At 33.8% G+C, this 14,430-nt stretch overlaps 1 protein-coding gene across 8 annotated transcripts in view; it reads left to right on the forward strand.

The window, feature by feature from the left end:
- Nucleotides 1–14,430, forward strand: part of FAM13B (family with sequence similarity 13 member B) — a 103,984-nt gene that overhangs the window by 67,650 nt on the left and 21,904 nt on the right. For 5 of the 8 annotated variants that reach the window (XM_074212982.1, XM_074212981.1, XM_074212986.1 and 2 more), the window contains 8 exons: nucleotides 1,843–1,894; nucleotides 2,290–2,440; nucleotides 4,752–4,817; nucleotides 6,317–6,527; nucleotides 7,074–7,203; nucleotides 8,682–8,763; nucleotides 10,178–10,407; nucleotides 12,695–12,778. In XM_074212982.1, the coding sequence (XP_074069083.1) occupies nucleotides 1,843–1,894; nucleotides 2,290–2,440; nucleotides 4,752–4,817; nucleotides 6,317–6,527; nucleotides 7,074–7,203; nucleotides 8,682–8,763; nucleotides 10,178–10,407; nucleotides 12,695–12,778 (1,006 nt within the window). The remainder of the gene's footprint in view (nucleotides 1–1,842; nucleotides 1,895–2,289; nucleotides 2,441–4,751; nucleotides 4,818–6,316; nucleotides 6,528–7,073; nucleotides 7,204–8,681; nucleotides 8,764–10,177; nucleotides 10,408–12,694; nucleotides 12,779–14,430) is intronic. The other 3 variants (XM_074212988.1, XM_074212984.1, XM_074212987.1) reach the window with 1 other exon arrangement.

Consider the following 14,430-nt stretch of genomic DNA (forward strand, 5'->3'; position numbering starts at 1 on the left):
TTTTGAACTCACTGTTGGTGTGTTCTGATACTTTATACAGGTATTACTTATATACCTGCCTGGATGGCATACATAGGAAGGAGTTGATTTAATGAGTATTCTAATTAATGACTGACCCTATGTAGAATTTTTATAACTTTTTGGGAATATATGCTTTCCAGAGTGTTTTAAGTATACCAAACAGAACCTGTGTCTGTTACGCCTTTAAGCTCATGTGACAGTTTCTTGTAATGTGCTTTGTTTTACTATATTTCTTGGGGGGGGGGGGGGACTTTCTTAGGAAATCATGGATTTTTTCTAGCATATGAGCTTAATCTACATTTATTTGAAAAGAGTAATATATTGCTAATAAAATAGTAGTCAATTTTATGAATCTTGGGAAATACAAAATTTCCTTGCCAAATTGATAAAAACCAGTTGCCGTAGCCTAAGTTGTTTTAATGCCACTGTATCACTTCCTCAATGCATCACATAATTGTGAGTAGGGAACCTGTTCTCTGAGAATAAGTAAATTCTTTGGAGTCATGTCTCTGGAGGATCCCCAAACTCTTAAGGTCCACAGACTCCCTGCTCACAGTAGTTCCCTTTTGCTTCCTTTCAGGAGGCAGGAATGATCCCCATTCCAGCCCAGGGAGTGTTGAAGCTATGGGCTGAAGATGTAAGATTAACATCATTAACAGGCATCCCCAGAATGATGACATCTGGATCTGGTAGAGCAATAAGGATCCATTTAGTGAGGACTCAATCTTTTTGGAAAACCTCTTCCCTCTTCAACTTGTGTGTAGGTTAGCAAATTTGTTTCTGAAACCAAAGAGCACGTTGGTTAGGTGGATTAAGATTTGCATGTTTAATACTAATGCTGCCAAGAATTAGGTGCCTAGGTCACCTATGATACAACTTAGCATACACTAACACATAAAATGAAGCCCTTGGGGCCAATGAAAATATTTTACTCAGTTCAGTTCATTATACATCCAGCAAGAATCAAAATGAGAAAATTAGATGACAGATTTTAGTTTCTTAATCCTATTTGTAATCATGAATTTTCTGTAGGTGAAGGAATAGCCTTCACCTATGGATGCAACATATATGATAGTGATATAGATGGTTACATGTGTGAAATAGTTTTCCACAGTTCTTATGTTTTTGATAGAATTTGAATACTACCTATGTTCCTGATTGAGAAAATAGGTAGAGGCCATATATTAAACCTTTTAACGCAGTTTTTTATAACATTGCCCTTGTAAGAAGGAAGAAGTCTTTTAGTGAAAATTTAAAGTGATATGACTTAATTGGGGAAAAAAATTGCTTTTACTTTACATTTTGAGGGAAGAAAAATGGTTTAGAAGAGCTATGATTTTTAAAATTCATTTGTAGCTAGTGCTCCTTTTTCCCCATGGGTTGTACAATTTTACCAAATACATTCTGCCAAACCCTCAATTTTTTAAACTGCCATGTACTCCCAACAAGTAAGGAGAAGGAAAAAAATAGTCTCCCAAATCTACTTGAAACAAGCCACCTTTGTAGCAAATTTCTTTACATTGTTTCCATTTGTTGTGGATTTTCCTTTTCAAAAATAGTTTATTTGGAGGAATTTTTTTGTGGGGGGAGGGAGAGGGAGGAGTTTATTTGTAAGTCTGAAGAGATTCTGTGGATCTTTTTGGGTAGTTGTGAAGTTCTCCAGATGTAGGGCTCCAAAGAATGTACATACTTCCAGTTGCCAGTTTCTCTTTTCACATTCTAAATGCTAATTGTATTGGGGAAGAAAGGAATTCAATTAAGAAATGTCTGATTATTTAGTCTTTTCTTAAAAAGAGTAATTAGTCTGTTTTGTGTTTTTAGAAATGAGTGTGTGCCATTTGATGACAGTGGCAGATCTTCACAGTTGGCTTTGGTAAGAATTTCCTTTATGTGATTTCAAAAAGCATATATCATTTTTTTAGCTTTCTTGTTTTTTCCCCTAGTTAGAATGTTTGATATTTTGTGTTCACACAGCCATTGCTCTTAATTGACAAGTATGTTGTAATGAAGTGACTGTTTTGGGTTAGTATTTTGGTAGAATCTGAATTACAAATATTTTCTAGAGTCTAAGGAAGACCCTTGTATTTAATTTTCCACCAAGAGAACTTGTAAAACTGAAAACTTTGATGATGAGTTAGGTAGTGAAAATGAGGACAAATTGGTTGGGTATACATGCATAAACGTGCAATAATGAACAGTATACGTATGTTCTTGTTACTTAAAACTGGGTCACTCTGTTGTTAAATGTAGTCCTTGTTTTAAATATAGGATTCTAGTAGCAAGATATGTGATTTGAATGCCAACACTGAATCAGAAGTGCCAGCAGGTGAAAGTGGTGGTGGTGTTCATGGAGAAGCAGCATGTTTGCATATCCCCCATTTAGAACTGAAGAGTGTTTCTGATGGTGATAAATGGGAAGGTAATTTTATCCATTTCCCCCCCTAAGTTAACATTGTAACTGAATTGACATAAAACAAACATTGTAATTGAATTGACATAAAACACCAAGCTCCAGATTATTTTTTCCCTTAGGTGGGGTTGCCAGGTAGGATTTTATTTTTGTTGTGATAATAATGTTTGAGTTGAAGTTCTTGGGAATCATTTGAGTGGGAAAGGGCCTAACCAACCTCATTAACTGAATGAAACAAAGTGAGGAAGGTGATCTTTTTGATAGGACTTTACAGTCTGTGTTAGGCCAGGATTTAGGAAAATTCTCATGGAACTTCTGTATAGTTTTTAGGGATATTTCTAAGGGGAACACCACACAATGACCCCATTCATGGAAGACATGGATTTGCATAAAAAAAGAAAAGAGGTCTATGCTAAATGTAAATTTAAGAGGAAAGTTGTAACACTTTCTGAATACAAGAAGCAATCTGTGGTTGCATACCTCTGCACCCAAAAATATGGTAATTTACTTTGTTCCTTTCTTAAATCAGGTTTTAAGTAGATCATGGTAAGAAAACAACCAACCCTTTGTTAGGGTTATCATCTCTGATGATATTGACTTAGGAGTATAGATGAAGAATTAGTATTAACATTATGGTTTATAATTGTACTTTTAGTGAAAATTCTTAACCATCTGCATTGTTTTTATTTTTACATCTAACTTTAATCTTTAAGACTTTCTAGTGTTAATATCTTTAACTGTCTTTATTTGGTTTAGGTTTTCGATATGCTTAGTGTAGTGTTGTATCACATTCATCTTAGCTAGATGAATTTGAGACAATTTGTTTTTCATTTAAAAATAACTCCTTTGTTAAATACATTTAGAGTTCATATTAACATTTTACAGATCAAACAGACCAAGTAGTAGACTATTGCAACTCATTTACCTTTAAGTCATCCAACAAACTCTTTTGAGTTGAGCAGGTGATCCAGCAGAGTTTAATAGGAGAGAACTCTTATTTGTGCATATAAAAGGTTTCTTCTATAAACGGGCAATTGGCTTCTCTGAGATGAGAATAAAGCCAGAATGGTATACAGCTGTGTCTGGTAAGAAAATATAAATGACTCAAGGTAGTATTTTGGGATCATTGATTTCAGGATAACTAATTAGCATGACATGTTGATTATTCTTTTAAATGCTGTCAGACCTTTATGTAAAGGCTTAGCCTTATGGCTTATTTCAAAAAGAAACTAAGTCCCTCCCCTCTTTTCTCATCCAGACCTACACATGTTTTGAAATTAGTGATAGGACTGTCCCATAAGGTATTTGAATAAAATTTTCTTTATTATTTTTATACCTATTTGAAATTATCCCAGGGGTTGTAAGATTGCTTCTGATACTACTTCCCGGGTTACAGTGTTCTTTCATTTTAGGCTAAGAAGGGAAAGGAGTACTTATAGGTTTGTCATACAGCAAAGGTAGGGTTAAAAGATTTCAAGTTAGTGAGATCCTTCATGGAATAATAACATGGGACCCATAAGAAATTCATTCCCAGTGTTTTCAGATTGTTATCCAGAGACCAGACACATACTATACTCTTTGCTACTCACTCTCTCACTGTCAAATTAATAGCATCTTTACTTGATGAAAGCAATGTTTTGTTAATTCACGAACTACATACTTAGATGTCTAGAGATCTGAGATAATAGACAGTTCTTAGTAAAGAAGTGGGTAATTTCTAATGAGTATTTCCATTTTTCCCCTCACATAATATGAGACTTCTATTTCTGGTGGAGCTGAATGGCATTATCAGTATAATAGAATTTGGAAGAGAGTTTTAGTATATGGCTAGCCCCAGAATATTCAATATTGTAGCTGTTAAAAACGGTTTTTGGCTCTTAGGGGGAAAAGTATACCGTTTTCTTCTTAAAGGGACTCTGGAATCTTGAAATATGATAGTAGCAGATCTTGCTAATGTTATTGTTCAGTTCTCAGTGTAGTAGTAGGAAAACCTTTCTTTTTTAAGTATCCAATTGAATGCTTCCATTACTTCCAGTGTTATGCTTTAAAAAAAAACTCCAATACAAATTTAAAAAGCACCATGGATTTTTTTTTTTTATTTTTGCCTCACTTAAATGGAAATATATGTTTGTCTGTTTTCAAAGTTTTGGTCAGTACTAATTTTGTTAGGTAAAATTTTTTGAAGAGTAGATTGAGTAACTTGGCCCACAAAAAATGTTTTCTGTATCTTTCGGCTTTGTGTTAGTTATGTGTATGGTTTGTTCTGACTGTGCTGTGTGTTCACTTTAGTATTTTTGCCATTTTTTTTCCATTTTATTAGCGTCATGCCCTATCACTTTCCCCCTCATTGATTTCAAAACAATGCATCTGCAGAGAGATGGGGAGGGTAAGTATGGTTCACCATAGTTTAGTTTTCTGCCTTTATATGGTTTATGATTTGTTTGCCTTACAATTAGCCCTTCTCCTGCTGCCCCCATTTCCTGAGAATGTCTTTATGGGTAAAAATGCAACCCAGAGAAAATGGCTTTGGTTATTTCCCCTTTCTTTCCCTGAACAGGAGAACTTAATAAAACTTGGTACTGATTTTCTTATTTACTGGGAAGCAGGTACAAGGGTTTTTTTTTTAATGACTTTATTGCTGAATTTTGTTGTTTTGCACGCTTTGAATTCAAGTCAGTTATCAGATTTATCTTGGTGGCAGAAGGAAATTTAAGATATATTCTTACTCTAAAGAAGTATTAACTCTTCTAAAATACCTAAAGACAAATGTAAAAATAATCTACTAGGCAATACTTAACTATCATGACCAGGGAGAAAGCACATTGAAATTTTGACACTGTCATGTAATCTCTGAGAATCAAAGACAATTAAATTTTTAAAAAAAATTTGATATAATGCCCATATTAACCTATTGTTTTCTTATTGGGGGGAGTATTCTTCATTTATAAATGTCAAACTTTGTTTCAAATGATATGTGAATTTGATTTTGTATTTGGAGTGTTTGTGGAGTTCTTGTTTGTGTGCTTTGTTATATGACTTGTATATACAGTTGTTAAAGTATGTTAACATGTTTTCTGTTCAATATACTGTATACTACTCTAAAATTATTACAATAAAATTGTTACCATGAGTTTTGACTTGCTAATATTTTTATTGATTAGTTATTGAAATATGTTAACTTTTTGAATTCTGTAAAGGATAAATAGACTTTGGATTTAGTGTCTCACTCTTAAATTAGCTGTTTACTGGCTATAAATTAGTCATTTTTGGAATTTTTTGAACTCTTGGCAGGTCCTACAAGCTCCTGCTTACAAATGAGTTCTCTAGCATAACATAGAGCCTCTTGATCCTGAAAGAGCTCTACCATCTCCTAACAGTTACACATTGACTGCCAAGAATCAGCTGACTCATTTGGCAAGACTTGGTTCTTTTCTTCCTGAATATAAATACAAGTGGTTGCTGAATAATGCCATTTTTATTTCTTTTTAAAGAGAAATGTTAAAAGGAAGATATCTAACTAACTTAGACTATTCAAATAACTTGACAGTGTCTCTTCATGTCTCTTTAATTTTGTTTTAAAAATACACATACAGACACTCAAAATGGAAGTCCCTTAATGTAAAAAATCAAATTTATGTGGGGACTATTAAGTAGTTATTCTCTAATGTTTTAAAACTATAATCACTTCATGGAAGCATTAATGTTTTTAAATTATGAAATAGCATATAGTATTTGGGAATATAGTTTTAATGAAATGCACTTTTCATTTGCTTATAAATTATACAGATTCATGCTGAATATATAGCTGTTTTTAACTCTAGAAGTTTTATTCTTTTTGGAAATAAGAAACCCATGGTACCATTTCTCTTGTGTTCTGTTTTGCAGAACCATTTCCTGCTTTTAAGTCTTGGCAGGAGGATTCTGAATCTGGAGAAGCTCAGCTTTCCCCACAGGCTGGGAGAATGACTCATCATCCTCTTGAAGAAGATTGTCCACCTGTATTGTCACATCGTAGTTTAGATTTTGGGCAAAGCCAGCGGTTCTTGCATGATCCGGAAACTCTGGATGCTTCATCTAAAGCACTTTCTTTTGCCAGGTATTCATCTACTTTTTGTAATTACTAGAATAACTATCTGTGAAAGAAATTTGTACTGGGTGGATGTTTTGTTTTGGGTGGGGGGATCTTGAAGTCATCTCTGTGAGTCCCAGTGACCAGCTGCCCAGTGTATTAAAATCAGCCTGTGTATGAATGGGATGCTTTTGCTCTTTACTTGTTTCTCAGTATCTTCCTATCTTTCTCCCATCTCCCAAATTGACTTTCTCTGGTAGATTTTTTTCCCCCTGAAATAATCCTAGGCAACATTAATTATCCTTTATTTAGTCAGAATGGCTTGAAGAATAAATTTAAAGTAGTTTTAAAGCATTTCAAACAGAATTACAAGTTGTGTTAGTTAATTTGACAACCTTTAGCACATGAAGTCTTTACTCTCCTTTTAGCAAATGTAGACGAACTGGTCTTGATATTTTTGGGAAGGAGCATCTTAAAAATGATTTCTACATTCCTCAAAATCTATATTAATTCATCTTTGCTAAATACTTGTGTGTGTATGTGTGTGTAAACATCTCTTAATTTTTAAATCAGACCTCGAAGAGCATCCTTTAGTTCAAAAGATGACAAAAGGGAAGATAAAACACCATATCAGTTGGTCAAGAAACTACAGAAGAAAATCAGACAATTTGAAGAGCAATTTGAAAAAGAAAAAAACATTAAGGTGAGTTAGTAATGTTTGCCAAATATACAAATAGAATGATAGTATGCTAGATAGTTAAAACTTTTGATGTTATCTAGTTCAATCCACTTAGATTGGGGGTGGGGTTGTTTCCACTGGATTTAGGAAGGGTTCTGATCCCACTAAACTATTCAAACACTAGCTGGTTGACCCTTCTTTAGGTCACTAACCTCTCTGTTTTACTTTGCTAATCTGTAGAATATAATGATAAATGGTGTCTTACCTATCATTCAGAATGTATTTGAAACTCAAATGGTGCATGTAAAGTGTTCTGCAAATCTTAAAGCACTATCTAAAATGTCAGCTTTTATTATCCATTAGATGGAGGAACCTCTGAGGCTCAGGGAAATGAAGTGACTTGCCTAAGGTAATATAGTCATTTAGTGACTGAATTTAGATTGGGACTCAGTTCATTGCTATTAGCTCTAGCTGAAATACCTGTCAGTCTCTCTTCTCACTGCTACCTGGGTATAGAGTGTCATCATCCACATGAACAGTTTGCAGTTGCCTCATCAGAGATGTGTTTTTTCTTTCAGCTAGTACTGTCCTTCAGACTGCTGCCAAACTAATATTTTTTTTTCTTTTGGATGTATACATTTGTTTGTATTACTTCTTTTTTCACATTAATCTATGCCAACAAATCTTTAGTGACATCCCTATTGCCTCTGCAGCAAAGCAAAGTCCTTTGAGGAAAATCTCTAAAACCAAATCTAGTATCACTGTACTTTCTAGCTCACATCCAAATCTTCTGTGCTTTATAGCCAAACATGACTCCTCTCTTATTTGTGTTTTTCCCCTATTATTGGAATATAAGTAAATAAATGTTTTAATCTTTCCTAGTATCTACAGTGCCTGGGATAACAGGTACTATTTATTAGACAATAAATAGAAATAAAACTGGAGCTGTGATTTCAGATTTATAAGGAACTTTTTCTGGAGGAGGAAGTTTTCTCTTATTAATGCAGGTTGACACCTTCTCTGCAACTTCTGTATTTTAAGAGAGTTTCCTAAAGCAGAGGTGTTAAAAAAAAACCAACATGATCTGCTTGAGTCATGAGACCTGAACTTTTAAAAATGTAATTGGGAAATTTAAGGAAATAAGGCAGGGATCCTTATGTATTTGATGCCACTGACTTTGAGCCCTGAGAGAGAGAGAGAGAGAGAGAGAGAGAGAGAGAGAGAGAGAGAGGTTAAATTACTTACCCATGGTCACCCAGTAAGTATCAGAGTTGGGATTTGAACTCAGATCATCCTGGTTCTCAGACCAGTTCTTTAGCCAATATTCCCCTGCTGCCTCTCATAAAATAATTAATTGAATTGAACCAGGATTTGGATTTTTAAGACAGATGTTTATCACTGACATTTTCTTTGTGGTAATGTTAATATCTTGTAAAGAGTTTACATATAAAACTATTAAGTTAATCTTTATAAAGGATGCATTTTGAAACTTTTATTTACAGCCCTCCTACAGTGATATTGCAGACAATCCCAAAGTTTTGAAGTGGATGACAGAGCTTACTAAACTAAGGAAGCAAATTAAAGGTATATGTGTACTCTTTATTTTTTAAAACTGATATCCACTTAAATATAATAATCTTGAAATGTAACACTATCCAAGGAATTAATACTTTGAAATTTGTTCCTTTTTCATCTTGGTAATTGTTATGAAAAAAGAAAATTTGCTCTTTTTTCTAATTTCCATTACAGAAATGTAAGAATACTATTTGAATAGACTTTGTAAGTAACAGGGCAACTATGATTTCCTAAGTTTCAGACATTTGGAATTTGCCAAACATAGCAACTAAGAATTTGAAGATTTATGGATAGCTTTCTTCTCACTGAAGAGTACATATAAAAATTCATTATCTTGCCTGTTTCTTTCTTTTTTTTTTTGCAAGGAAATGGGGTTAAGTGATTTGCCCAAGGTCACACGTTGGATAATTAAGTGTCTGAGGTCAAATTTGAACTCAGGTCATCTTGACTCAAGAGCTGGTGCTCTATCCACTGTGCCACCTAGCTGCCCCTTGCCTGTTTTCTTTGGTAGTATTCTATGTGATGCAATAAAAATAGCTGTAATGAAGCTTTATTTTAAGCTCACTTATGCATCTCCAAAGTAATTCTTGATTTATTTTAGCATAGTTTTGGATTATGCAATTCTAGTTCATTAAATCGATCTTCAGAAAAACATTAAATTAAAAGTTGATTCATTAGTTTGATTCTGTAGATTACTTACTTCTTCTCTGTAGCAATCTCCAACTCTTAGCTTTCCTTGGCTTCCTTTACAGATGATCGCATTTTACTTTCTTTAGGAATCTTTCCTTTCTCTTTGACTGCTATTCTCTTCCCTCTAAAATTACCTTTCATTTACACTGCATATGTTATATATTTAGTCGTTTGCATGTTGTTGCCTCCATTAAAATATGAACTCCTTGGGAAAGAACTGATTTTTTTTCCCCTGCCTTTGTATTCCTAGCACTTAATAACAATGCCTAGCAAAAAGTAAATAATTTAATAAATGCTTATTGACTAGTAGTGTCTAAGTAAAATTTTCTGTGCAGAAAGTAGGGGGAAGGTGGAGAAATGTAAGTTAATTATTTTATAACTGTACTGAAAATAATACTAAACATAATGTGAACTGTTTACTGGAATAATCCCCCAAATAGCCATTATTTTAAGATCCTTTTTATTTAGATTTTCAAAACCAGTTCTCATAACTCTTCACATATAGTGAAAGTAAACTCCTCAATCACAAAACCATTGTCTGAATGCTATTGTCAGTTCACTCATTAAATTGGCTAGCCTGGTTATTATCTATTGTGGAAGTAATTTAAACATCTTGAAATGTTTGAGGTGCTGCATATATATTAATTTTCTTATGACACATCATTTCTTTTTTTCTTGACTTATTCTATCATAAAAAGAATCACTTTTTGTCCTGTTGAATTCTGAATTGTAGATGCAAAGCACAAAAGCTCTGATGGGGAATTTGTACCTCAAACACGTCCACGCAGTAACACTCTTCCAAAAAGCTTTGGCTCTTCTCTAGACCATGAAGTTGAAGATAATGAAGAAGAATCCAGGATCATACAGAAGGAAAAAAAGCCCACTAAGGAGGCAACACTTGAACTTATTTTGAAAAGACTGAAAGAGAAGCGTGTGGAAAGAAGCCTTCCAGAAGATATTAAAGTAATCATGATTTCATGTCTTACACTCAAGCTAAAATGTGATTTTTAACTCAAAGTAACTTGTTGAATCCTTAATAAATGGAACGAATGTAGTGTTATTCACAGGACCATACATTTAGACTGGGAAGGGATGGAACCTTACAAGTCATCTAGTCTAACACACTCCCATTTCTCCTGAAAATCGAGATCTACAGGGATTAAGTGGTTTGCTCCAAGTTATACAGAAGTTTTGAATCCAGGTCCTTTTATTTAGTGTTCTTTTTATTATACCACACTCTTCAATCAAGGCTAGTCCTTCAGTTTTTCACAACTTTTCTCCGATTAATACCTTCCCCTGCCCAAACATACTTTATTCCTTTTAGCCTCCCACAAATTCTCCTTTATTTTTATTCCCACTGTCCCTTTTTTTTCAAACTTAACTTTTTCTGCCCATTTTCCTCTCCTATCTTTCATATTCTCTTTTTTCCTGAAAGAGGAATCTTTCCCTCCTTTAGGGAACCTTCTTAAAGTAACTTCACCTAATTCTTTTCAGTTATTCCAGTGAAGCCAATTTTCTCCTTGTTTTGCTGTGTCATAGAATGATAAAACTGGAAGGTTCATTTTATATCCTCTGGATCCAGAAGATGAAACTGAGGATCCAGAGAGAAGTGCCTTAAGTCCTGAAGCTCTAGTTAGGCAGAAATGGGTTTAAGGTACAAGTCTCCTGACCTGTATACCTGTCCACTGCCTAGTACTAGGTCCATAAAGATATATTTGACTAGGAATGCCTGATCTAATGGAATGGATACTGAATTGAGAGCCCTAAGCTCTAGTTCAGTTCCTACTTTTTTGACCTTGAACCAAGGTATTTTACTTCCCTGAAACCTTGTTTCTTTTTCTGTAAAATGAAGGGGTTGATCTTTTCCAGTTCTAAGCTAGTTCTCTGTTATTTTAGATCTCACTGAATCTTTTTAGCCTACATTTCTTTTCTGAGCTTTTTGAATCTAGATGATCTGTATCTTTTAATATTTGTTGAAGAGGGATACCAAACCTTGCCTTTTTCCCAACCATCCTGCTAAAACCCTCCAAAACCACAAAGTACTAATAACTTAGCTTTGCTGACAAGTTCACTATTATTTATGTTTGGACCTTAAGCTTCCTTTTAGTCTCTTTCCTGGTTGCTTCTAAGTCATAGAATCATATTTATATTGTATCTTTAGAACCAGAAAGAAACTAATCACTTCACGGACCAAGAAATTGGAGAGATGACTTGAAGATCTCTTGGTCCGTGAAGTGATTAGTTTCTTTCCAAAACCAATCCCTCTCTCTTTTTACATTTACCTATATTTTTTATATACTATGTATATGTGCCTACATATATATGTGTATTTATACCTATATCTATATATCTATATATCTATATCTATATATATATATACACACATACACACACAAACTGTTCATACATATAGGCACATGCATATAAACATAAATTATTGCTATATTGGACATATTAATATTGCATAAATATAAATCTTGAAAATAACAAAACATTTAAATAGACATTTGGCATGTCATTTTTATATGGGCCAGCTAATATAACCTGTCTGCTATTGTTAATTGGTTCTATGAAAACATTTTTATAGAACATTACAAGGGACAGTTTCATCAAAGGAAGAAGGTAAAAAGTGGGCTCTCAACTGTAAATGTTTGTTTTATAGTGGGTTTTGGTTAAAATACTTTAATAATGACATTGTGAAAAGTAGTGGCTGAAGCAGTCTTGAATTTAGAATAGTTTATCAATGGTTATTGTAGCAGTTATTCTCCATAGTTGTTTATCTTTGAAGAAAGGAAGGGATGATCATCAATCCAGATCAGAGGAGTTCTTAATCTGGGATCTCTGAATGTTTTTAAAAATATTTTGATAACTATTTCAGTATAATTGATTTCCTTTGTAATTTTAATGTATTTTATGTTTTAAGAATGTTATTCTGAGAAGGGGTCCCACACACACACACACACACACACACACACACACACACACGTATATTTATACATTGTTTAGATGAACCATGTATGACTTGGAACTTTTGTGCTTGTATTTAAAGAGATAGAGCAGGAGAGACCAGGGGCTCAGTCATAAAAACTCCTTTATTGGAAGAATAAGATTCAAGTAAGCTTTGGAATTTGAAATTTTTTGGAATTTGGAATTCAATTCTCTAAATTAATTTTTAATTCTCTAAATTAATATAACTATCTTTTCAACCTTAGAAGTGAATGAGTATGTCAATATTGTCTCTTTCTTATAGAAAATGACAAAAGATCATTTGGCCGAAGAGAAAACTTCTCTCCAAAAAAGTCTTCTGTACTATGAAAGTCAACATGGAAGACCGGTACTGTCTTTCTCTTGTTTTATTGTAGTGTAAAAAGGTAACCTTAACAGGGATAATGATTTGTGTTCTCTTCTGAACTGTTGCTGCCTGGGGCAGTGATGCCAAACTCAAATAAAAATAGGAGCACTAATCTATAAGGTTTCTCTGGGTCATAAACTAATTTATTTTCAAAGTGTGCTATTATCAATTTTTTATTGTATTTTTAAAATTTAAGTTTGCCCAAATAACACCTTAGCCAAATAGTATAAAATACAACGTAGAGACATAATTTATCAGGTTAAAAAAATACAGTAGCATTTTAGTTTAATCACCAAGCAGAAAGTATGTGAAGCTCATATTTTCCCCAAACACATCCCTCTTTCTGACTCTGGGCATTCCCATCATGTCAGTCACTTACGCTTCAAACCCTCAGAGTCATTGTGTATTCAGCATCCGTTTACAATCAGTAGCTAACCTTCTTGATTCTACTTTTACAACATAACACAAATATTTTCCTTTTCTCCATACATGTAGCTATTATCATATTTCAGTTTTTATCAAAGCTTATTGGATGGATTAGTCTCCTGACTTTCTTCCTGTATCCAATCTTTCTTTTGTCTCTCCTCTATTCATAGTTACCAAAGTGATACACAAATCTGTCTGTGTCATTATTCTATTCCAAAAGCTATTATCTTGTTAATGCCACCAGGAAAAAATTCAGCTATTTAAAATTCCTCTCAACCATACCTTTTCTTTTACATTATTCCCTTTTTTTTTAAGACTATGTTCCAGGTCAAACTGACCTGTATACTAGTTTTCAAACACAGCAATGTTTCATCTCCTTTTTCTCTGCCTTTGCATAAGTCTCCCATACCTGAAATGCACTCCTTCCTTACCTAGTAACTTCCTTTAAAGCTCAGCTCAAGTGCCATGAGGCTTTTTTTTTGATATCTCCCCCTCTGCTTCAAACCAAAAATGTTGTTGTTAATTCAGTTGTGTCTGACTCAGATTTCTGACCCATTTGGGATTCTCTTGATACTGAACATATTTCCTTCTCCAGCTCATTTTAAAGATGAAGAAACTGAGGCAAACAGTTAAGTGATTTGCCCAGGGTCACGTATCTAGTAAGTGTCTGAGGCCAGATTTGAATTTAGAAAGATGAGTCTTGGGGCAGCTAGGTGACTCAGTGGATAGAGCACCATCCCTGGAGTCAGGAGTACCTGAGTTCAAATGCGGCCTCAGACATTTAATAATTACCTAGCTGTGTGGCCTTGGGCAAGCCACTTTACCCCATTTGCCTTGCAATAACCTAAAAAAAAAAAGAGTCTTCCTGATTCCAGACCCTGCACTTTATCTGTGCCATTTATTTGTTAAACAAAAAATTATTAGGAATTCATTTTGATTATATTCTGTATTTTTATATTCTATATTCTATTGTATTTCCCTTGATAGACTATAAGCGTATATGTAACATTTTGTAATATAAAATACTAGTTACTGGTATTGTATATATTACATAAATGTAATATATAATTCATATGATGTAGTATAATTCAGCTATGGCCCCAACTTTTAAACAATCCTTAATGGTCTGGTCCTGTGATTTCAAATTCAAATAGAAATGAGGGCCCATTGAACTGTACGTGATGATCTTCTCTGTATATTGACGTAGA

The sequence above is a fragment of the Macrotis lagotis genome, chromosome 1 (genome assembly GCF_037893015.1).
Source record: "Macrotis lagotis isolate mMagLag1 chromosome 1, bilby.v1.9.chrom.fasta, whole genome shotgun sequence".
In the NCBI taxonomy this organism is placed as follows: domain Eukaryota; kingdom Metazoa; phylum Chordata; class Mammalia; order Peramelemorphia; family Peramelidae; genus Macrotis; species Macrotis lagotis.